The sequence below is a fragment of the Stegostoma tigrinum genome, chromosome 25 (genome assembly GCF_030684315.1).
Source record: "Stegostoma tigrinum isolate sSteTig4 chromosome 25, sSteTig4.hap1, whole genome shotgun sequence".
In the NCBI taxonomy this organism is placed as follows: domain Eukaryota; kingdom Metazoa; phylum Chordata; class Chondrichthyes; order Orectolobiformes; family Stegostomatidae; genus Stegostoma; species Stegostoma tigrinum.
Genome location: NC_081378.1, coordinates 39,254,768 through 39,280,677, shown reverse-complemented (window position 1 = coordinate 39,280,677; position 25,910 = coordinate 39,254,768). Strand labels below are relative to the sequence as shown.

Below are 25,910 nucleotides of genomic sequence, written 5' to 3'. Positions count from 1 at the left end.
GATCAAGATCCTGTTGTATTCTGAGTAACCTTCTCTGCTCTCCACCATACCTCAAATTTTGGTGTCAGCTGCAAACTTACTAACCAAACCTCCTATGTTCAAATTCAAATCATTTACATAAATGACAAAAAGCAGTGTACCCAGCACCAATTCTTGTAGCACATCACTAGTCATAGACCTCCAGTCTAAAAAGCAACCTTCCACCACCCTCTGTCTTCTAACTTTGAGCTTATTCTGTGTGCAATTGGCTAGTTCTCCCTATATTCCATGTGATCTAACCTTGCTAACCAATCTACCATGGGGAACCTTATCAAGTGCCTTACTGAAGTCCATATTGAACACATCCACTGCTCTGCCCTCATCAATCCTCTTTGTTTCTTCTTTAAAAGACTCAATCAAGTTAGTGAGTCACAATTTCCCATACACAAAGTCATTGCCTTTCCAAATGTACGCAAATCCTGTCCCTCAGGATTCCCTGCAACACTTGCTCATCACCGATGTCACACTCACCAGTCTGTAGTTTCCTGGCCTTTCCTTACCACCGTTCTTAAATAGTGGCATCACATTAGCCAAACTCCAGTCTGCTGGCACCTCACCTGTGACTATTGATGATACAAATATCTTAACCAGCGGCCAGACAATCACTTTCCTTGCTTCCCACTGAGTTCTGGGCTAAACCTGATCAGGTCCTGGGAATTTATCTACATTTATGCACTTTGAGCTGTCCATCTCCCCCTCCTCTGTGATATGGGCATTTTTCAACATGTCGCTGTCTATTTCCCCATATTCTATATCATCCATATCCTCCTCCACTGTAAACACAGATGCAAAATGCTCATTTAGTATCACTCCCATCTCCTGCGGCTCCACACTTTGGCAGCATTGCTGATCTTTAAGTGGCCCTATTCTCTCCGAGTTACCCTATTGTCCTTAAAATATTTATAAAACCCCTTTGGATTCTTCTTAACCCTATTTACCAAGGCTATCTCATGTCCCCTTTCTGCTCTCTCGATTTCCCTCTTAAGTACGCTCCTACTGCCTTTATACTCTTCTAAGGATTCATTTGCTCTCCTCTGTCTAAACCTGACACATGCTTCCTTCTTTTCCATTACCAAAACATCAATTTCTCTAGTCAACCAGCATTCCCTACAGCTACCAGCCTTGCCCTTCATCCGAACAGGAACATACTGACTCCAGGCTCTTGTTATCTCATTTTTGAAGGCTTTCTATTTTCCAGCAGTCCCTTTACCTGCAAACATCTGCCTCCACCAACCAACCAAACCTGCAACCCCCTATCAACTTGGCCTTCTTCCAATTTAGAATTTTTAGATCTGGACTAAGTTTTTCCATCTCTATTTCAAAATTAATGGAATTATGGTCGCTGGCCCAAAGTGCTCCCCTGCTGACCAAAGTGCTCCCCTGCTGACCCCTCAGTCACCTGCCCTGCCTTACTTCTCAAGAGTAGGTCAAGTCTTGCACTTTCTCCCGTGGGTACATCCACATATTGAATCAGAAAGTTTTCTTGCAGATACTCAACGCATTCCTCTCCACTCAAGCCTTTAACACTATGAAAGTCCCAATCCATGTTCAGAAAGTTAAAATCCCCAACAATAACCACCCTATTATTCTTACAGATAACTGAGATCTCCTTACAAATTTGTTTCTCAATATCCTGCTGACTATTGGGGTGTTGATAGCTCGATCCCAGTCAAGTGATCAGCACTTTCTTATTTCTCAATTCCACCCAAATAAATTCATTGGACGTATATCATATCCTCCCGAAGTACAGCTGTAACGTTATCCTTGATCAAAAACACAACTCCCCCCTCCTCTCTTGCTCCTCGCGTCCTATCCTTCTTCTAGCATCAATACTCTGGAACATTAAACTGCCAGTCCTGTCCATCCCTGAGCCCCATCTCTGTAATTTCTATGACATCCCAGTCCCATGTTCCCAACCATGCCGAGTTCATCTGCCCTACCTGTTACGCCTCTTGCATTGAACTAAATGCAGTTTAATTCATCAGTCCTACCTCATTCTCTGTTTTGTTCCCGCCTGCCCTGACTGTTTGACTTGTTCCTTTTCGCAACTGTTCAAGTCTCAGACTGATCTCTTTCCTCACTATTTCCCCGGACCCCATCCCCCACCACTTACTAGTTGAAATCCTCCCGAACAGCTCCAGCAAAGCTGCCCGCCAGTATAGTAGACCCCTTCCAATTCAGATGCAATCCATCCTTCTTGTACAGGCCACTTCTACCTCAGAAGAGATTCCAATGATCCAAAAATGTAAATCCATCTCCCCTGCACCACCTCCCAGCCATTTATTCATCTGCTCAATCCTCCTGTTCCTGCCTTCACTAGCTCATGGCACTGGGAAAAATCCAGATATCATTACCCTCAAGGACGTCCTTTTTAAATTCTTGCCTAACTTTCTATATTCTTTCCTCATTATATCATCCTTTTCTTTTCCTATATCATTAATTCTGATGTGTAAAAGATCCCGCTGGTCCCTCTCCCCTTTGAGAATATCGTGCACCTTCTCTAAGATATTCTTGATCCTGGCACCCGGGAGAAAACAAACCATTCTAATTTCTCACTGTCAGGGGCAGAAGCATCTGTCTGTGCCTTTGACTAGAGTGTCTCCTTGGAACCTGATGTACCCCTCATTACATTAGACCCAGTCTCGGTAACTGGAAGCCTGGCTGTCGGTGTCACATTCCCGAGAGTCCATCACCCCCTACATTTTCCAAAATAGCGTGCTTGTTTGAAATGAGAATGCAGGGGACTCCTGCGTTATCTGCATCCCTCTCCTATCTTTCCTGGAGATAACCCACCTACCTGACTATAGCTGTGGCTTCTCTCCCTTCCTACAGCTGCCATCCATCACACCCGCTACCTTTTGTAAATTCCTCACTACCTCTAACTGCCGTGACAACTGATCCATGCAATCCAATAGCATTCGCAACCAAAAACACTTCCAACGGACATAATCACCAGTGACATGGAAACTCCCTCTAATCTCTCACAACTGACAGAAAGAGCACATTACTCTACTGAAGGCCATCTTTGCACCTTAACTATCTACAGACCCAGAAAATAGCACATTCTTACTGCTCTAGAAAACACTGCTCCAGGATAAATTAGTGCCTACGTTCTATACTTCTAACGTGTAATTAAGAGACAAATCTCAATAAAACAAATAAATCAAAAAAGAACCCACTTGACTCACTATTGTAACTTTACAAAATAAACAGTAAGGTTGCTCGTAGAAAAGCCGCGTAGCTGCTCCCCTGCTGTCAGGTCTCCCACATAGGTTTCTCCAAGGTCAGTGCTGAATTTCACGATTTGTTATTTTTTCTTAGATGAACTCCAATATCCAGAGATACATGAAATCAATCAGCAGAGGCCAAAGCTGTGCAGATTGACCACAGCAGTGTAGGTTTCTTTCTCCCTTTGAATCACTTTCAATGTGATCACTGCCACTGTCTTTGTCTGAATTCCTTTTTTAAAGTTCCAGGAATCCAGCAGCTAATACAACAACATTCATACAAGACATGTTATAATTGCAATTATGCAAGCTAAATTCAAACGGTTATGTCAATTCCAAAATTTCAAGTGTATTAATGACATGGGCTATTACTGGTTGGAAACAGTAAAATTGCCAGAAGTGCTGTTATCAGATAAAACTAAACCATTGCAATTTAAGTTTAACCTTCCCGTATAATGCTATAAGATTTGTACCTTCTAATTATCAAAGGTCAAAAACAAAGAGAACTTACATGTTCCGATAAATTTGAACTCTTTGAATCAACATCATACCTGAAAAGAATAATAGAATTAACAATATACCATTCCAAATATCATAAAAGCTAAGTTTGAAAGATTAAAAGAACAGCTGAAACCCATTTTCTTATTCTAAATACTTGAAACTCAATATGAATGCATAATGGCTATATTAAATCTAACCTAAGTATTTCTGTGATTGTGAAATTCAGTTCTAAATTATGTTAAAATGATTATAGCCAATGATTTAATAATGCAGTAATAGCCAAAATAATTTTAATATAAATAATTCAGAACTGTGTTTCACTATTGGGTAAGTATGTTTGCTGATGACACAAAGGTTGGAGATGCCGTTGATAGTATCGAGGGCTATTGCAGGCTTCAGCGAGATATTGACAGAATGCTGAGCTGGGCTGAGAAATGGCAGATGGAGTTCAACCTGGATAAATGCAAAGTGATGCATTTTGGAAGGTCGAACTTAAATGCTGAATATAGGATTAAAGGCAGGATTCTCTCTAGTGTGGAGGAACAGCGGGATCTTGGTGTTCAAGTGCATAGCTCCCTCAAAGTTGCCACCCAAGTAGATAAGGTTGTTAAGAAAGCATATGGTGTTTTGGCTTTCATTAACAGGGGGAATCGAGTTTAAGAGCCGCGAGGTTATGCTGCAGCTCTGCAAAACCCTGGTGAGACCACACTTGGAATAGTGAGTCCAGTTCTGGTCGCCCTATTATAAGAAAGATGTGGAGGCTTTGGAGAGGGTGCAAAGGAGGTTTACCAGGATGCTTTCTGGACTGGAGGGCTTGTCTTATGAGGAGAGGTTGACTGAGCTTGGACATTTCTCTCTGGAGAGAAGGAGGAAGAGAGGTGACCTGATTGAGGTGTACAAGGTAATGAGAGGCATGGATAGAGTCGATAGCCAGAGACTTTTCCCCAGGGCAGGATTGACTGCCACGAGGGGTCATAGTTTTAAGGTGTTAGGAGGAAGGTATAGAGGAGAAGTCAGAGGGAGGTTCTTCACCCAGAGAGTTGAGAGCGCATGGAACTGTTTACCAGTGGTAGTCATGGAAGCGGAGTCATTAGTGACATTTAAGCGACTGCTGGACATGCACATGTGCAGCAGTGAATTGAGGGAAATGTAGATTAGGTTATTTTATTTTTGGATTAGGATTATTCCACGGCACAACATCATGGGCTGAAGGGCCTGTACTGTGCTGTACTTTTCTATGTTCTATGTTCTATCAATATTGTAATTTTGATATGAAATTGATGATTAAAGTTTTCATTTTCTTGCCAATTTTCTTCAATTCCCATTTCTCTTTAACTCCTTCTTGGTACATATTAGGGGTCTGTCTGTCCTACTAATTTCAGCGAAGGAGCCATTAATGATATCTGAGAATTGACAGTGTATACCAACAGCCTTTACTCTTCATCATCTGACTGTGATCAACCAGGAATCCCACACCTGGCTGACTTACTTTTCCAAACACTGATTCCTTTGGTCCATGGTGATGTATGGTTTCCAATCCATTATCTGGCTTGCTTCTCAAATGTAACATAATTTTGGGTGGGAGTCAAAGGAGAACACATAAAAAGAGGTACAGCCTTTTCTTTGTCCTGAATAGATAGCGGCATTACCTCAATCTGGGAAACCTGGGATTTAAAACATGATAAGGTTACTCTCCCGTACTGTACCCTACCTGGTCTGAACATGCCAGACTTAAAATTGGGGCTTATAAACTGTTCGAATGCAAAATTGAGTAAATCCTCTAGTAGATTAGCCAGCTATGATCACAATCATCTTTACATACTTGTCTTTAACAGACTGCATTTAAGGGCTGTTTTTCAAAAACACAGTGAGATTGAGATAATGCCACTATCTGTTCAGGACAAAAAAAGGCTGGCCCTCTGTCCGCATGTATAATATAAACAAATATTAATCACAGGACTAAGTTATCTTAACATTCACAAAGACAGAACTAATTAATGCAATTATAAAGTTTTGATTAAAATCAAAAGAATACTGATTTATCTACAGCAGAAATGATAATGAATTGTCATCCATTCACCCTAAAATTTGAAGCCTGTGTTGTCACTTAGGAAAACCATTTGAATTTAAATGCACAACTGTCTATTGGAGGAAGCCATAAAAATGTTTTTATTCAGAACTTTTCTGTAAGTAATCAGTTGTGTAAGGGATTCATGAACTATCCTATTTCTTTACACAATATATATATCTACTATAATACTAAACGTTCTAAATGATTCATTCTTCATTATCCAAGTTATTTGTTTTTCCCCACATTGCGCAAAAACATGTATTGCTTTTTGTGCAGCGTAGTATGAAATGCATCTAACAATGTTCCTGAATGATTTGTATGCAGGGCTCAGTTATTCAAAGTAGAAATAAATAAGAATATGACGTTAAAAGCTAAACTCTACTCATTATGGGCTAGTCCAAGAAAAACTAATATCCTTCGTCAGGTTTCCATTCCTCCAACTGTGTCAGAAAGGCTTTTCAAGTGGTGAGGAAACACCAATTCTGGATGCCCATCAAAATTCCAGTCTCTTACTACTTCTGCTAGCATGGGATAAGAGTTAAAGTAGCAAGCACATACGCAGTACCCCCAAATTCTCCAGTTCCATTTTGGGGATGGGCATTTCAGAGCCATCACAATTTCAATAGAAATTGGCAAAGCTTTTTGTAAGAGACTTAGCTCATAGTCCCTCGAAGAAAAGACAGGATTCTTTTGGCAGGTACGTTTAAATGTTTTTTGGATAGTGTAAGGTAAAATCATTTTTAAACTGTCAAGGGATTTATTTGACTTTAAGTGTTTTCCTCAAAAAGAAAGTGACCATAAAATTGACCAGCACCTGGTAATGATTCAGATGCTAAGAGGTTTTTGTCTTAATAGATAAGATCCTTTCCATTCGCAGTGATATTAATGCGTGAAGTGGGGCCTGTGGTTTGATTTTCACATTGATTTAATGGCTTGGCATCCTCAGAGCATCTGATGCAATCTTCCAGTATCCACAAGGTACTGGTCTCATCAGCCAAATAACAACATTGACAAATCCTTTAAATGCTCAATAAATTAAACAAGAAATTCAGCTTTTAACCTTCTCTTTGAGAAAAAAAATCCTGCCCCTTCGTAATTTTATGAGATTATGATCAAACAAAACCAGCAAAAGTCCAATTGAAGAAACCACTCATCCATTTATCACCTTTTAAATTTGTCCAAAATAAATCAATTTTTCAATAGCATTCATGCAGAATGCAAAATCAAAATTGCACAGGTTGCTGGGATAAACTAAAATGGCTGGCATAAATCGTCTATTAACATTTGAATGTGTAATCCCACTGCACACTCTTGTCAGTCAGGTTCTAGAAGGTTTTAAATGCTCATAATAATATAGCATTATGTTTGTTCTATCTTGTGTAAAGCTATAAAATTGGAACCACCTAATTATTGAAAGAGGGTTTGTCCTCTCCCATTCGAGATTAGGTTGCTCAGTTGTAACCATCAGGTATCACTGCTGACAAATATTAAGAAAATCATTTTTCATACATTGTAGAATTCTTATAAACTTGTATTTAGATTGTATTTAGCATCAGTATTATACATCAGGTTATTTTCATATGAATACTTATATATATGAGAACTAGCACTGAAGTTTTGGAGTTGCTGTGTATAACTATGCTTTGTTGACAATAACAGGCCAGAAATATTGTGATTTTCCATCTCAATAGACAGGAAATCCAGCTCTAATAACCTATGAAGCAGCACCCTTGTGAGTATTCCAGGCTGTGAACTTAACTATGAGGTCAACTTACAATTCTTCCATAACTGGCATCATAGTTTGTCTTCAAGAGTTGTATTTCTCTCTAAATTGCAACAATCAAGCCTGCATCAGTTCTCAAGGCTTAGCATGACAAGGACACAGTCCAGCATCAACATGACCAACCATTTTGGTTATAAATCCCATCATCCTACATAGCTTTGTTTTTCATCTTCTAACATTGCTTAATCATGGTGAATGAGTGTATAACTAAAAATATTTGACAAAATCTACCTGCATCTTGGAATAAATGTGGTTTCTAATGCTTGCCTCTGTACTGCAGCACACTGTAGTATCTCGGCATTATCTCGGCTAATTTCCTTGAATCCATAATCTCTCCAACTTGGCACCATATGTGAATTAACTATCTTGTATTGAGATTCCAATTCTCTGTCATTAAATAAAGTTGGAATAGAATACAAAATCCCAACATAGAGAACTGAGGAAGCCATTCAACATCTCCCCCATCATTATATCATTCTTTTTACAACTGGTCAGATCATCAAAGCCTGCTCGAAAAGGTAAGTTTTAAACAATGTTTTAGTGGAAGAAAGCAATATAGAAAAGCAGGAAGGTAGAGCAGGTATTCTACAGCTTAGGGCCTAAGTAACCAAAGGTGTAGTAGCCATGAATTGTTCAGTGATTACAATCAAGGATGCTGATAAAGCAAGAATTAGAAAAGCACAGGGATAATCGGAACTGCAGATGCTGGAGAATCCGAGATAACAAAGTGTGGAGCTGGATGAACACAGCAGGCCAAGCAGCATCTCAGGAGCACAAAGGCTGACATTTCAGGCCTAGGCCCTTCATCAGAAAAAAAAACCTTCTGATGAAGGGCCTAGGCCCAAAACGTCAGCTTTTGTGCTCATTAGAAAAGCACAGATATTTTGGAGGGTGATCAATCTTCAGAAAATTGGGAGTGTCAAGAGATTTGAAAATAATGAAAATTTTCAAATGAAGTTATTTCCTGAAATTACACAGCCCAGTTTAAGGGACAAGACAACAGATTTTTGAGTGACCTCATGTTTACAGAACGTAGAAAGTGGAAAATCACCAGAAGTGCATTGGATGTGAAGTCTAGAGATAGGGAAGGCACGAAGGAGGGTTTCAATAGTACATGCGCTGAGGAAGGAACAAAGATATTGCAGAGGTGGAGATGGACATCTTACGGCTGACATAAGTATAAGCTTGAGATTTCATATCAGGGTTAAGTATGACATGAAGGTTGCAAAGAAGCTGGTTTAATATCAGATTGTTGCCAAGAAAGATGATGGAGTCAATACCCAGGAAATGGAGTATGGAGCAGGAACAACAGATCGCCAAAGGTAACGGCTTGTATTTTTGTGCAGATGGAGAGATTTTTATCCAAACAAAAAATAGCATTGCAAGCAAGAATTCAAATGTGCTGCCCCTGAAACTGGCTGTTATCATATTGCCAGCTCACTATAGCAGAGAAGCTGCTGCTCATGATGAAGGTTGCTGTCAGTGTCCTCTTCAAAAAATGTAGAACGTGCTTAATCTAGTGTACTTAGAGAAAAGCCATTTTCTGGTCTAACTAGGAGTAGTTAACAATATACTGATTATTGCAAACTAATGAGAGGTTACATTGATATGGTAGATGTTGTAATATGAACTTCGAAGACAATAAAATGTTAGGTCTCATTCCTGTAAGATTCTAAACTGCTCTGCCCATAGGTTCATATGGCATCATCTTAGTGGTAGATGCTTAGGGCACTACTTGGTGTTAACACATTCAGACCCATATACAATGTCTTCTTCCAAACATTTTCTATTATTAATATTGCACTTTTGTGTATATAATTACATTTACTATGACACCATCATCCCCCACAGGTCTCTGATTTTATAAATTCCACTGACACAATTTCACTATTCTGCCATAATACATTCTCTTTGGTCGTAGAAAACTAATAGTTTTCCAAATGAAAGACAAGTGTCTTTGAATGCCTTCTGGCTGTATGAAGTCTGGAGGACCCTTTGAACCTGAAGGCATTTAATCGTTTGATTTTCTCAACTTACACATTTAGTGCTGACACACTTAAACCTTTTACTTCAACATGTTGATTGGTTTAGACTCTCTCATTCACTTTGAGTGATTGCATTACTGAACCGATATGTTCATTTCCTCAGTTGTGTTATTTGAGGATTGTTTATGGCTTAGCATGATCTCTGTCACAGATACTGAGAATTCATCCTGGGTAGATTAAGAAAGTCAAATATTGTTAGAACACACCTCTTTTGAGTCACATCAGGATTTAAAATCAAAGTTATTTATTCACTAAGCTGGGTTGCACACTAAGTAACATCAATTTATAGCATTGTCAATTGACTCAAGTGATGTACACTAGTCTTTGGCTACCTCATTGCCTGTTTCTCCTTGTAAACATTGCTGGGCCCAGGAATTTGAACATTCTTCAGCGTTGATAGCAGTGGGAAATGTTTATTCCAGTTCAGTACAGTCACAGGTTCCCATCTTTGTGACAGCATGAAATAATTTTCTTATGGTTATGTAAATAGAAAATTGGATCCATTAAGAATGGTTATGTTCTCCCATGAGTCTAAGGAACTCAATGTAAATCTTTACCAGCTATCTTTTGGCTGCTCATTCAACTTCCTTGACTGAGTGTTCCTTTATTTAGTTTAAATCTTTCCAGTGTTTGAAGATGATTGCAGCTAAGTCATGCTTTCCTACTCAACAGTGAGAATTCTTGATTGTTGTGTATATAGGTATTTGTTGTTCCTTCTATTGGAAAGTTGTTTGTAGCATACCTTTAGTCTGAAGCACTCTGCCTCCTGGACCATGTGGTTGCCCCATAACCAGTTTTTTTATAGGCATTGGTCACTTGTGATAATATAGCAACACACACTCTAGTGCCTTGAGTTTGTGAGATGACCATACATATTGGCTTGTCAAAACACAAGGGTTGGGTCATCTATTTTCTTGGAACACTTTTTTAAAAACAGTTGTAGATTATTGTATTCAATGACCAGTTTGAATGGATAGATATTTGATTTCTTGGTTTTATTAAACTGTGCCCACATTTTTGGAACTGACCTATAAGGCAACAGAAAGCATTCACTTTAAATACTTAAGCACTGTCAGTGTTTGAGAGACTTGTTTGCTCCTGACTTTTTGCATCAATGCTGATCATTTCCTCTAAGCACTGATCTGTGTTGCTAAAAGACTTCTGATTCATTCAACACCTGAATGGCTTTATCTGGAGCCCGATTTCTTTAGTCTGTAATAAATCTAACAAATACTCATCAGCAATTCTGTCTCAAATGGTTTGGACTTAAAAATAACCATAATCATAGATCTTCACTAATTTGCAGAGATCATTATTGACATCATCAACAAGTGTTCCCAAATGCAAAACCTGTGTCTTAGGAATGTTATTAGTTTTGAGTTTAACACAATTGTGAAAGGCATTCAGTACCTCTTCAAAAATATTTGTTGCTTCCTACAGCCCTGATGAGCTACAATGTCATTGGCTATACTCCTACTGTCTATTTACTTCTTCAGGTCCGGATTCTGATTCAGTACCTAACTTGGAAGCTACTCTGCGTATCAAAACTTATTTTCTTCAAAATGTCCACTCTGTTCAATTTAGTCCATCTCTGAAATTAGGTCCTCTTGGAAACATTTAGTTAAATGCCATGCCGTTCTTCTTTTGTAGTAATTACAGTTCTGCTGCTCTTTTCTACCATATGGAAAGATTTTCCCCACATCTTTTAGCTAAAATGGAAAATTAATGCTCTTCATTGTAAAACAAAGGATTCCTCCCTCCCACCTCCCCTCCAAACACACATTCACTGCATGAATGCAGCTATTTAGCTTTAATAATAGTTGCTACATTAATCAGTAGGTTTTACTGAAGGTTTCACAGTCGTCAGATTTTAAATAAATTTTTCCCACATTTGTCACATGTATCTGATGAAGGATTTCACATCTTTCCTGTGTCCAAAATAAAATCTCCTCAATTTTATATCCTACTACACCAGGTTTGCTTAGTCTTTTAATCTGCCTATTGTCATTATTTTAATTATTGGCATTGCAACTTCTCTGGGTTTGTGGACTCAAATTAATATGTCTTTATCCTTATTTGCTTCTCTCTCAGTAACTACCATCGTGAGCAGGTACCATGAGGCAATGAGGTTTGAACTGATCTGTAAGTACATTTACAATTTCTCACTTTCCAGCCTGGATTATTTTAATTTTTTTCTTGGCTCAGCAGGGATTTTAAGCTTTACTCAGAGATGCCACAATGTCTGTTCACTCATTATTGAACTGTGACTTGGGACCACTCCAGAGCCTTGTGATGTAGCCTGTATATGCTTTGGAGTTCCTAAACTCTCCATCGCTAAAGGTGAACTCGCTCTGCTAACTCTCCTGCTGCATTGAATCTCTAACTAAATCTGAATTACCTTCTTTGTCGAGGGGTTTCTTCGATAAGGTTCTTGAATGCTTGGGTTTTCCTTGCTGCTGACTGTCTTGTACAAGCTGATTCTGAATTTCACACACCTCTGTCCACTATGTGTCTTACGAGCAGTCAAGTCAAGCCTACACCACGGCTCTCCATATTGTCTGGAACTGCCTGCTCACAACACTGAGTGAGCTGATCACGTTAAAGGCTGCTGCTGCCACCATCCTCATCCAGTCTAGGAAAGTGTGGGGCCATTTGGTTGAGTGCAGCCACAAGTCCACATGACATCATTACTGTGGGTGGTGCTGATCAATCTTTTCAGGCTCTTACACATCCATACACAATGCCAACCTCTGCCATTTTCACATGAGTATGAAAGGAGGATGATTTTAATTTGCACTTCCATGGGAGCCTGAAGGAACGGCAGATATTAAAGTACAGCTGCCTCCAGTGTGATCTGATTTGCAGTAGCGAGATGTCTATAGAATGGCCTGTACGCTGTAGATCTAGCAGGAGAAGGTCTAAAGTTACCAGCGCTTTTTGTAAGGCAAGAGATCCTTTTATATATGGTCAAAAGGCATCTTTGGGAGAAGTCAAACACTAGTTTGGAGAGGTAAGGGTCCTCTTAGAACTGTTAGATGTAACATGAGAGGGTGTAAAAAGTGAATTATATCATTGGAGCTGTCAAGAGAGCCATCAAGTATTTAAAATTACTTGCCCTTTAATTATTTGCAAAAAATCATCTGCGGTCTTTTAAAAAAAAATGTACTTGCTACTATTTGATTCTGTCTCCTGACATAAGTTTGAGAGTTATCGTAAGAGGAATAGTGCTGTGCGACTGACTTCACAAGCTGTTAGAATAAGTGTCCGTCAGTTTATAGTTAGTTGATAGCTTCAATGGTTTGTAAAATCTTTAACATGGGACTATAAACACAATTGTGTATGCTTTTCAGAAAAGGATTAAGAATCTGAAGGAAATTAAACGTAGCAAAATGTTTTGTTTTAAACAAATGAGACTTAAAAGAAAGAATTCATTAATAGACACTTCACAACTTTATTTCATTTCTGAATGATCCCCAGAGCACCTAATGGTGTATACTGGGAGTTTTAGCATGCTAGACGTCAGTCGAAATGGTGGTGGACAAGAACCAAGGGGTTGACAATACATTAGCTTAAGGACTACAATAGACCCTAGAGAGGGCCACAGCTTGACATGGGGTCTATGAGGAGCCTTAGGGGTAGGATGGAGGAAATATGGTGTGTGAGAGCAAGAGGGAACGTATATGTGCATGAGAGGAGCGGCAGAGGACTGTTACTTCATTTAAATTTTTTTTAGAACAACTGCAAGAAAGCATTGGAACAAGACAGACCTTTCAGACAGTCTACCTCCAAGCCTGTCAACTCCTGAACTCTTTCCAGTAGCAGTAGCTTCTCCCCAATGTCTTCCCACATCACACTAGCACCACCCTCAAATGGAAGGCTGAAATTCCAAAGCACTTCTCAATGGGTTAGGTCTATGCTGGAAATTGTCCCAGCTCTGTATCCCCCAATCAAAAAGTGAAAATTCAAGCCAAGTTTACAATATTCAAATACATCATTTCACCGATTAAAATGAACAAGAACTGCAGGCAGGTTTCCTGTCCAATAAAATGTAATTGTTTAGAAAATTATCTGATTAGCAATTATCTGATTTGGAATTTGTAAGCCACCATTTCAACCAGAGTGCCTAATGCAATCAATGACTGAATGCTTCATGATCAAATACTGTTGACATATAAACAAATGCCAGAGTGCTTACCACTTGTGGAACATTCTTTCTCCATGTACTGTCACATGGGCAGAGTCAGAGGATGATGTAAAAAGTATACATTTGTTGTACAATTCCTCTCATATTGAACAGAAAACAACTAAGTTATTCTGAAATGTTATTTATTTGGAGGAGATAAGCATCCCACAGTGTAATACAATCTAACAGGTTTAGCTGTTTACTTCTGTCTCATTCTAAATTTTAATTCTTACTGAACTTGATTTGTAAGTTGCAACTGGAGACATATGGTCTGTCAAGCACATATGTCAGTCAAAGAAATTTAGAGCTAAAGTATAAATTTCTGGTGTTGCTTGATTAGAAAAGGATCCACTGTTTATCCTGGGGCTACAGATTATTTGAAATATACTTTCACATTTTCCAATGCTGTGACTGGCGCTACTTCATGGACTGGGAATGAAAGAAAGTCTCTAGAGTATGCATGAATCACAACATCCAGTAAAACATAATGTTTATGGTATGCAATAAAAGACACACACATGACAAGTGGTGTAAAAACAGTTCCACCTAGCAGTGTTAAATACAAAAGTTGCATTTCTATTAAAAAAGCCAAGTCTTTGCTATTTTGCAAAGATGAGAGAATGAAATGTGTAACAAACTTTAAAAACGCATCATTAAGCACCATTTACTCATGGCATTGCTAAACAAAATAGGAATTAAGCAAAAAACCTTCATCTGAAACCTGTCTTAAGGTAAACAAGTTATCACTATAGGTATGATACATTTTTGAATAAGTTTTAAGTTACTCAAGCTCACAAAAAAAATTTGTAAAATAGCAAAAAATACAGTGGATGCTGGACTTAAAAAAACAAAATGCTGGAAATCTCAGCACGAAGAGGGAAACAGAATCTTGAGCTGATATTTTTGATTACTGAAAAATGTTCTATTTCCAGATCCAGATCCAGATCCTCTCAGGCTGATGTGCACACACCAGGGAATACTCCCCAGATATGATTTGCATCGACTGTCCAATTAAGGACAGCAGATTGTTTCTAGAATTTGCAAGCACAGAGGGCACACTTCTCTAAGTGTTAGTCAACATTATGGAGTACTGATTCATCAACCAAAGGAGAATGGTATGTGGTAATGAGCAGAAATGTTTTATTGTCCATGTTTTGCCTGAAGTCATGAGACTTTGTAGACTCCAAAGGCAACTCTCTCTTGACTGTATAAACACTTTGCTGCCACTTGTTCTGGGTCTGTCCTACAGCACATATACAATGATGGTGTCGAGGACATTGTCTGTAATGTAAATTCTGTGAGTATGACTATGTCATGCTGTTGCTTGAATAGTCTGTGGGACAGCCCTCCACATTTTGCCAGTAGCCCCTAGATGTTAGTAAGGAGGATTCTGCAGGATCAACAGGGCTGTTCTGTCATTTCCGGTACCTAGGTCAATGTCAGGTGGGCTATCCGGTTTAATATCCTTGTTGAAACTTTGTAGTAATTCATCAACTGAATGGCTTGCTAGGCTATTTCAGAGGGCTGCTGAGAGTCTACCACATCGCTGTGGGTCTGGACTTACATGTAGACCAGACCAGGTGAGGATGGCAAATTTCCTTCCATTTGCGCTCCGAAAAAGAGTGATCTCAATGTAAGTCTAACTGAAAGAAACTCAAGTGGACATTGAGTTATTATATTTTCTACTAACTCATGTAGAGTGCCAGAGACACAGAGACACTATTTGAAACAAACAAAGTTTGAGTTATTTTTAAATTGGACTTCAGAAACAGCACTTGGGAAAACACATCACTGCATTTTTCTTAAGGGAAAGACAATAAAACTCAACTCTAACAGACAGAAGTGCAGTAAAAATACATAAATTCACCTCTTTTATCCCTGGTAGAAGAAATGTTTGCATGTCTTGTTGAGAAAAGATTTCTACTGACTAATGGATTTGACTAAAAAAGGTCTCATGAACAAATCTGCCAATGTTCTCATTTTTGTTTTAAACACTATGCATTGAATTATGACACTGTATGCATTTGTGCATTCATAGTACAAATATTTAAAAGAAAAATATTTTTGCAAAGGAAAGGTTTTTGGCTGACTGCTTCCAAGAATCCGTAGGCTTGTCTAAATACAATGATAGAATACACGGTGATCGAACAGATGCTATTCTACGTCAAAGAAAAATATAGCCAATCATTTTCAGGGGAAAATGATCAGCGTAAAATAAATCCCAGAAAACATAAATGTATGATGTCAAAGTAAAAATCACAATTAAGAAACCTTAAGGAGAGGATTGGCACTTGAACTGACATTTAAAATTGTCCTTAAAATGCCTCATTTACCTCAAACAGTCGAATCAACAAATATTTTACTGAGTACCAAGTAGAAAACATGGATAATTGGGGGTGGTGGTAATTTAATATGGTAAATAGTTGGAATTAGGTGTTTGCGGTGAGTAAATGGGGAACAATTAGCTCCAACCCACTTTCTTTAGTGTTTTACTAAGGCAGGACAAAAATAGAGGTAAGTCAATTCTACACCTGGGAGGCAAGTTGACATTTTACACATGCTAATGAGTGTTGAAGCTTTGCATAAACTTGGTTTAAACATGACCAGCCAGGTTCTCAGGGTCCTAGCAGTTGCAGTGAGACAAAGGCAATGCCTTCTCGTAGGCCAGGCCGGGCAAGAGAGTGTCCCCTTCCAGCCACCCAAGAATCAAAATCTGTTCAAACTCAGCCAACTCCACCCACTAGACCTTCACTACAACATATACCTCCACCCCACTGTGTGGTCAGTGATTAGGCAAACCCCCAGGCGTTTTATTTCTTTCTTCATTAATAGGATGGGAACATCAGCAGCTGGGTCAGCGTTTATTGGCCATCCCTAACTACCCTCGAGAACGTGCTGGCGAGTTACCTTCTTCAATTGCAGCCATCCTTGCGGCTCTGCGTATCCACTGAGCTGTTAGGAATGGAATTCCAGACTTTTTCACCCAGAAACAGTGAGAGAACAGTGATAAAAGCTCAATCAGAGCAGTATGTGGCTTGAAGTGGAACTTGCAGATAGTGATATTACCATGCATCTAAAACCCTTATCCTTCGAGGTGACTTGGGAATTGCTATTAAGACTGCTTTGGTGAGTTGCTTCAACCTCTCAGGAATCAAGTCACCCAAATTGGAATCCCCATCGATGTCAGGGATTCCCTACTCTGTCAGGGGTAAACAACTGGGGACTCATTTTGGGATCAGCCCCCACATCCTAGGGTTCCCCCCACTCTATATCCACAAGATTCAGAAAGTGGAACCTTCTTCAGCAATGCTATATATGGCTTGAATTTGCAATCTCTTTTGCAACTCTACCCACCCCAATGAAAATCAAGACTTCCAATCAGGCTGTCCTCTCGTTCAGGAACCTGTCAGCACCAAAGTTTGCGTGCAGAGAAATTTGTTTCTGAGAGTTTCACCAATAACCAGGTCCCAGCTCCCATCATGTCACTGGTCAATATTTCCATCTGACCCCTCCCACCATGCAAGTCTCATATCTATGGACATCATTTGTCATTTTATGTTTATACATTTCCTTAAGATGTTGTTTTCTTTTCGTCGTAAAACACAGGAAAAGATCTGAGAACTTTACAGAACAAGGTCTACAGAAGAATAATGGTTTAACTGCAAATACAATTAAAAGTTAAATTGATTACACAAATGGAGACCTGTAGTCTGGAAATGAGCTTTAATCTACTCATGAAACCATGTTACCATGTGTATTTAATCATACTTGGTTTTGGGTAGCAAATTACAGACATTTCTAGGGCAAATGTCTCATTTGTAAGTGCTACTGAGGGGAGCCTTTGTGAATTGTTGGGCTGCTGTGCTTGGAGAAAAGAAAATTAGGAGCAGATTTGATATCCAAGCATTCAAAATAAGAAATTCTGGCAGAAAAGATAGGGAGACACTACTCATATTGGCAGATGGACTGAGAATTAGAGGATTTAAGAAGATTAGCAAAAAGAGCCAAGTGTGATGTGAGGAGAAACTTTTATGTAGCAAGTGACAAGAATCTGGAATTCATTGCCCAAAGCTGTGCTGCAGGCAGATTCAATGCTGACTTCAAAAATTGGAGAATTATCTACAGAGGGCATACCTACTGGGTTTTGGGGAAAAAGCATGGGATTTTAACAAGTTAAATCATTCTTGCAGAAAGCCAGCACAGACAGACAAAATGGCCTGTCCTTTGCTATAACTATTCTATGATTCCATCGTCGAGTTGCAATACAGCACACCAAATACTTGGGCCAAAAGTAGCTTGTTTAATAGCTTAAGATAGTGAACCATGCGAGTTACTTCAATTTTTTTTGGAAAGATGCAAATTATTTTCATTAATGAAATAAATATTATTTCCTAGCTACAGATCTTTGAAGAATACATACTTACAAATCAAATCGGAGATTCTGACGTTCTTCAAAGAAGTAATCAAGAAGAAATTTTCTCACAAAATCTGGGTTCAATGTATTGTCAATTGCTTCTGTTCTTCCATACTGTTAAAAAGAAAACTTTAATTTAAAGCATTATTTATCTCATACATTTCCTGTTATATTAAGTTAGGCAAATGCATAACATATAGTCAGAAAGTATACTCTGGGTTCAGATTAAGTGTAATAAGTCAGACACAATGAATTTAACTTGTCAAATTAGAATTTTTAAAAATCAGATTTTCCAGTCCCTGTTATTATAAAACTAGACAGAGCAAAAACTTGTGTAAAACTAATAAACATTGAGTACCAAATAATGCTTACAGTGTAATTTATTTGACAGACATTAGCAAATAATATGTTAAATATCAATTGTGGAAAGCTTGCTCCAGGTTACACAAACTCTGGAGATTATTTGAATATTGAATGTAATTTCAGATAAGATCTATAATTCATAATTTTGAGAGATTCCAAAACAATACATCAGCAGTGACAGAAATTAATAAAACTGCATTGCATTTCAGCTTTGTCCATCCAAACTTACATACTTTTTGAGAAAAAAGTTTCTTCACCCAGATTTCCACTCAAACCCACCTACAAACTACTGAAAGCAAAAATCTACATAAATCAATACATTGGGCAGTATTTACAATATAAATATTCCATTCAATGTTTAACACAGTGGTAATTTGGTGCAGTTTCAATGTTCAGTTAAAAAAAATTGTTCATAAAAAAATTAGGCATTTTAAGCTAAGTGTCTAATCCATGCATCAGATGGCCCAATTTTGAAATATAGAAAATGGCTTTTCAAAAATATACAAATCCATTTGCATGGTTATGTTGGGGTAGTCAGTCTGTCAGTAAAATTAGAATTATAGACAAAGGTTTCCACATCAGTATCCCAGCACCTAAGGAAAATAAGATTTGAGTGTCTTCTTGACTGCCATTAATGAGTGGAACAGTGAAAGCCCATAATTAGTTCAGTATAAAGCAGTCAGTCTTGGGTCAAGCTGTCTTCCAGCACAAAAGCTTTTAAACTAGTGTGAAAGATCACTGCACCTGGAGTTATACTGAACATGACTAACATTTAATATCCCACAGACCTGTGAACTAGACTTTGACAACTGGGACAAATTGTGCCCAAAAGAAAAAGAAAATCACAACCTGGCAGAAACTCTAGGCCAGACAGTTAGACAAGGCAGGTCAGTGGCAGCTTGTTTCACTGGCTGGACATATAGTAAATGACAGAGAAATGTTTGGGTTTTATACAGACACTTACATAACCTTGGTGCATTACAGCATGGTCACTTGAAGTGTGTACAGCACAATTCTAAAAGCAGTATGTGACAATTACCAGGTCATTGGGTTAAAACTTGGACATAACACTGGTGAAAACTGTTCTGCTCCTCTTCAAATATTTGCTTATGCTTATGGTCAAATAGTTGGACCAGATCTTTTACATCTTGCTGATGCCAGGGTGGGACCTCAGTTTAACTTCTCATCCAAAAGATGGGCACACCTCAGAACTTCATTGGAGTGTCAAGTTCTGTCACTGAAGTTTCTGGAATGGGCCTTGACCTTACGATTTCTGATTGAGGGGTGAAAATAGACCATGTAAGTAAAGTTATTCAAACTATTCCGTGACAGGTAAGATTGTTAAAAGAATAAAGGGGAAGTTGGGAGAAGTCTTCTGACAATTAAGATTGTTAGGACTCCCCCTTTCCACTTCTCTACTAGCTGCACCGTCTTCCTTTGACCTGTGGACCAGCTGAGAGAGCCACTGCATACCATCTGCCTCAATGAAATTGTTCCCTGGAAATCAGGAAGCCCCAACTGTCTAGGACAGTGAAAGTAGTGGGAAGCATGGCAAACCATGGAATTAAATGTTACATATGTCACGAACCTAAAGAGGGAAACATGCGTCTTGACTCAGTGGTACATCACTGGGATTGGCAGAAATCTCACTCCAGCAAACATCAAATGAGGGAATAGAAAATGCCTCATGCAGTGCTTTCTACCTTTTGTCAGAACATAAATAACAATCAGCTACTTTTAATGCTTGCAGTCATAGGTTTTTAACCAATACTGGTATATCCACAGCTTCAAATTATTTACTCACTTATAAAGTTTCTGGTGATCGCTTTGACATTGAATTTTATTCTTTTATTTTTAAATGCAGCATTTGTTAAACATTGTAAAAGGAAGATTAATTAGAAGTTTTTTCTTCTTATGCTGCATAATTTTGTGACCCTTTTGCAAGTCCATTCCTTGCTTCGTGGTCCTAATGAGTGCAAGCTGTAAATCTTGAACTTCCTGGCTCCTTTCAGCAATGTTTCAGTTCTGTACTAAAAAGTAGCATTTATTATAAACTGCATTATTGTTTACTTACCTCTCTCCATTCTTTGTTCCCAATTCCTTGCAAATATAAAACACAAACTGTAGGAAAAATGCAGAACAAAAATTAGTTTTAATTAATCACCACAACTTGACAAACTACTTTGACAGCTGACACACAGGATGGAGATTTTTTTTTAATTGCTGCACACCAATATTCCCTGCTTGCTCTCTGCGATGACTGAAATGAAATGGAATTAGGGATGCCAGATTAAGTTCAACTTTGTTGAATGCTCTATAAAAGAATATAATCCTCTCTCGGAATATGATACTTAAACCATGTCAATTAAGCAGGTACACATGAAAAGTTTGAATAATTGGGAATACTTATCTTCTATCCCAAATAAACATTTTCAGACTTTAGTCCTTTTATCAGATGCTACCTCCAGGGTCCAAAATAAATACTGTATACACTTCACACAGAACTTAGATCGGAAAAAAAAGTGAATCTACTGTTTATGAACTATAGTCTGTAATTCTGAATCTGCTAATACTTTGAAAATATATTAGAAATGGATTTGAGGATGAGGAGCATGCAAAATATGTAATAGGGCACAAGTTATAAAAACTTGGAATTGTGCATACTGGATAAAAATGTGTTAATACAATTGTACGCATGAATCTAATATGAAAGTACAAAAAATTACATTGATGCAAACAATTTATACAAGTTACAAATACATTTTCCACAGCAGAGTATGCAGAAAAAAATGTAAATGAAACTCAAATCTCAGTTCCTTGGAGATGCTTCTGCTTAACCTTGCAATAAGACATTACTTCACACAATGGACAATATAAAGAATTGGCTCTCATACACTTTCTCAAATTTTCTCACATATCCTATCTCACAAAAAGTGCTTACTGTAAAAGAACAAGAGAGATCCTCACTGACATAGCAGTCAATGGTGTGGTCAAGATTGAGTTTCAACAAACCAAACTAAAGCAGAGCATCCTAAGCTGCCAAACAGACAGAGCTGTCAAGGCTTGACAAGCTGAATGAGTGTGCAAATGCATGGCAGATGCAGAATAATGTCAATAGAAGTGAGGTTATCTATTTTGGGAGCAAAAACAGGAAAGCAGATTACTATATAAATGGCTATAAATTGAAGGAGGGGAATGTGCAACAGCATCTGGGTGTCCTTGTACACTGGTCACTGAAGGCAAGTACGCAAATAATATGTTAGCCTTCATAACAAGAGGATTTGAGTTTGGGAGCAGGGATGCCTTGCTGCAATTATACAGGGCGTCAGGAGACCAAATCAGGAATATCGTGTGAAGTGTTGATCTCTTCATTTAAAGGATGTTCTTGCAATAAAGGGAGTACAGTGAAGATTTACCAGATTGATTCTAAAATGGCAGGACTGATAAATAACAAGAGGAGATTGAATCAATTAGGATTATATTTGCTACAATATCTGTGGTAAAAAAAGTCTAGAATTAGGAGTCTAATAATGAACATGAAACCCTTGCCAATTGTCAGGAAAAACCCATCTGGTTCACCAATGTTCTTTAGGGATGGAAAGCGCCATTCTTACCTGTTGCCTGCATGTGACTCCAGACTCATAGCAATGTGGTTGACTCAACTACCCTCTGGGCAACTGGGGATAAAAGAAGAATAAAGAACAATACAGCACGGGACTCGGCCCTTCAGCCCTCCACTCCCGTGCTGACACATTTTGCCCCTGGATGGGCAAAAGATTCTGGCCTAGCTAGGTGATGGCTATTCACATCCTATGATTGAGTGGAAAAAAAAGAAAGCATTCAGAAGAATGGTGGGGTTGCGGGGGGGAGGGGGGGGGCGGAAGTCTCGTAGAAACCCAAGAAATTCTAACAGGACTTGGCAAGAAGGATGCTCCCAATGACAGGGGAATCCAGAACCATGGTTCACAATCACAGGATATGGAGTAAACCACTTAGTAATGAAATGGGGGAGAGATTTCTTCACCTACAGAGAGGCAAGTCTGGGGAAGTCACTCCACAGAAAACAAATCAAGGACAAAACATTACATGATTTCAAGGAGGAGTTGGGGTTGGGGTTGAAAGCAAATCAAAAGATGTGCAGGAAAGCAGGAACAGTTTCATGAGTTGGAGGACCAGCCATAAATCATAATGAATGGCAGAGGAGGCTTGAAGGGCCAAATTGCCTACCCCGCTCCTATTTTCAATGTTTCTATGGTACCGTTTGCAAAACTGCTGTTTTGGAAGAGGAACTTCGGGACTCACTAGAATGAAACAAAAGTCCTATCCCATCAACATCTGTATGTTGAAACAGTTTGAGATTGAAATAGTCGCCTATTTCTCCCAACCTATGCTCTAACAGACATTCACCATCAATTTATTAGAAAGGTTAAAAAAATTATAGACACATGCTTACAATGATAATGAGTTACAAAAAAGTGGGGGTTAAGTAGTTTTAAAAAAGCTAAGAATTGAAACTGCAAGGAGATGCAAAGATTTGTAAATGCATAAGGATATTAACTAAACGTTGGGGGAACCACGGGCCTACAGCAACAAGGATTGTATTCTCATGGTTTGAGAAAAATCAATGAGGGCATCAATGCTTAAAAAAGGTGCCAGTGACACCCACATTGCAGGAGTTAATTTTAAAAACTAGTCTGCAGTTTTCTGCTTTGCAAACAAAAAGGAGTTATATTTGCAATCTTCCAATCTAATAGAGGATGCAACATCAGAGTTTTTGAAAATGAAAACTCAAGAATCAATTATTTCACTAGCAAATTCCTTTAAGATCCTAAGATGAAGTGCTTCAGAATCCAGGCGTTTGGCAGCCCTCAGTTTCAGCAATTTATCGGAGCTGGTTCTCTGGTGATTGTCTTTTTTCCCTTGTTGTTCCGTCCCTTTCATTTGATGCCTGCTTCTGGAATGTTATTTATATTCTCTACAGTGAAGACCGAATAGGAATTTCCCAGCCAACTTCAGAATACGGCCTTCACTGCTCCATCACATGACTCCTGCACGCAGCAGTTAGTGGAAGTGTAACCAATATTGAGGATGTTATTTAGCCTGGGACAACAGTTACACAACAGCCTGTGCCACAACAAGATTTGTTACTAACCACTTGACTTTCCACTCACAGACAGTTCTTCTCACCAAGTGTCTCAGCATAAGGAACAAGATCATTTAGAAGGCCAGGACCTGACAGCACAAAGCTGAAAGTAGGAAACACAGGAGAACTTTTTCTCCCCCCTAGAGAATTGATTTGGAGAAGAAAACAGAGAAAGTAAAACCAAAAAAGAGAATATGGTTTTCTAAGTGGTAGGGAAAGAAGGAGAAGGATTTCATTGAGGGGGTATGGTGACATAACTGAGTTTGGAAGTGTAGAATGTGCATTTGTCTACCTAAACGTAAAGGAGTTTATATTCAAATTCTAATATGGTATGCTCTGTCAAACAGGCAAAGACAAAAGCAAGATGCATCTGTAAATACAGCACAGATTTTAGGTTGCTTTCTGTCAGATGTTCGCCACAGAACAGAACCAGATATAGCAAACTCAAGAAAAATACAAAAACTACAAATAAAATCTCTAAAAAAGAAAAGCTAAGGCTTTAGTGAGGTATGTACATAACTCATGGCCATAAATGATTGTGAGGGTACAGCTATGAGAAGGTAATAATAGATTTAGGTAGCACAGATCATTTGACAAAGGAAACTGAGTCAAAATGGGGACTAGGAATGGAGGTTGGTACAAATCGGAATGAGACCACCATAAAAAGATCAATGTTGGAATAATAGAAGAGTAATATATTGGATAGATTAAGACATGAAAAAGAAACAAAGTTGGTCAGAAAGTCTACAAAGCAACCAGGATAATATAATAATGAACAGATTTGGACATTATCTATAATGCAGTAAAACAAGGCGATGAGGGATGAGGTATTTAAGAAACCAGAACAGACAGGTGGAATATAAAGAGAAGGGGGAGAAAAAAAAACAGGGTGGTATTAGTCATAGGAGATTAATTGCTCAGCTCTGTGTTGTAAGCACAGGATCTATAGTTTGATGAGTTGTTTACCTCAGCAAGAGCGGTTCACGTCGATGAAAAGATTAGACGTTTGAGAAGTACAGACAAGGAGCTAACGTAGTAAGTAGATACAGTGTAAATAACAATATAAAATCATGGGCTGGAAGTACAACCCCTCTACACCCGATCCCCCAACCCACCACCCACTGGGTGTTTTCAGAGGAGGGTGATCATGGGCAAGAAAGCTTCCTAACGAGCTAATAGACATGAATATTACGCTGCCTATGCCATGTTGGGTTGATGTAGGCAAATGGACCAAAGGGGGAAATCTTTTTTTTGCCCCCACTATCTGGGTTGCAAAATGGGAGAAGGAAGATGGTGTGCAACTTTTGATGGGTAACTTGTATTCATCAGAAGCAAGTCCCATCCCTCCGTGATTCCTCGCTGCCAAGGCCATCCCCCAATCTTCCTCACTGTGTCTGCCCCTCTGTAGCTGGCTGCCTGATACACTCTCACCGTATAAATCTGGGACTTAGATCAGTGAGAGATCTGCTGGTCCTAAAGCCTGCTTGCAGCCCACCACTGCGGTAACTGACAAAGCTGCTATTCCCACTGAGGCAGAAGTCCTCAGAGCTCCTTAAGGCTGCTAGCAGTGTGTTTTGAAGTTTAATGAGGAACTGTATGAAATACATTTTGGAAGTCTGTATACATAACATCAATATGCATTCTCTGTCCACTACTTTAGTGATCAATCAACACACTGAATAATTGGATTCTTCAGGCATGACCTGTTACAAATCCATACTGGCTCTCTATGGTCAAATTTTGGGATGCTCAATCATTGTATTCTAAATGATAGACTCTAGTAATTTAACAGTTACAGGGCTACTGGTCTATAATTCTACTATTTACCTCTCTCAACTTTCTTATATAGCAGAATGATATACACAATTATCCTGCTTACAGGATAGTTTCAAAACCAAGACAACTTTGGAAATTTATAATGTTCCCACCCTATTCTTTTAAACCTTGCAATTAAACCCATATGTCACTCTTCTGTGCTTTTATTTTTCTAATTTTCTAAGCCTTATTCAGACTAATCTACGTCAGATCTAAACTAGTTTTCTTGGGATGTCAGGCATCGTCCTCTATCATAAATAGATATGCAAGAGTAATTATTCAACATGTCTGCGGTCACTTACTTCTTTTCAGTGAGAATATCACTT

The 25,910-nt window shown here is 38.7% G+C and overlaps 1 protein-coding gene across 3 annotated transcripts in view; it reads right to left on the bottom strand.

Moving 5' to 3' along the window:
- The window catches only part of LOC125463244 (copine-8), a 300,826-nt gene that overhangs the window by 188,240 nt on the left and 86,676 nt on the right, over window positions 1-25,910 (bottom strand). For 2 of the 3 annotated variants that reach the window (XM_059654654.1, XM_048554261.2), the window contains exons 3-5: window positions 20,701-20,747; window positions 18,274-18,377; window positions 3,778-3,817 (exon numbers count right to left, since the gene is read on the bottom strand). In XM_059654654.1, coding sequence (XP_059510637.1) covers window positions 3,778-3,817; window positions 18,274-18,377; window positions 20,701-20,747 — 191 coding nt within the window. Of the gene's footprint in view, window positions 1-3,777; window positions 3,818-5,256; window positions 5,352-18,273; window positions 18,378-20,700; window positions 20,748-25,910 lie in introns of those variants that run through there. The other variant, XM_048554262.2, reaches the window with a different exon arrangement.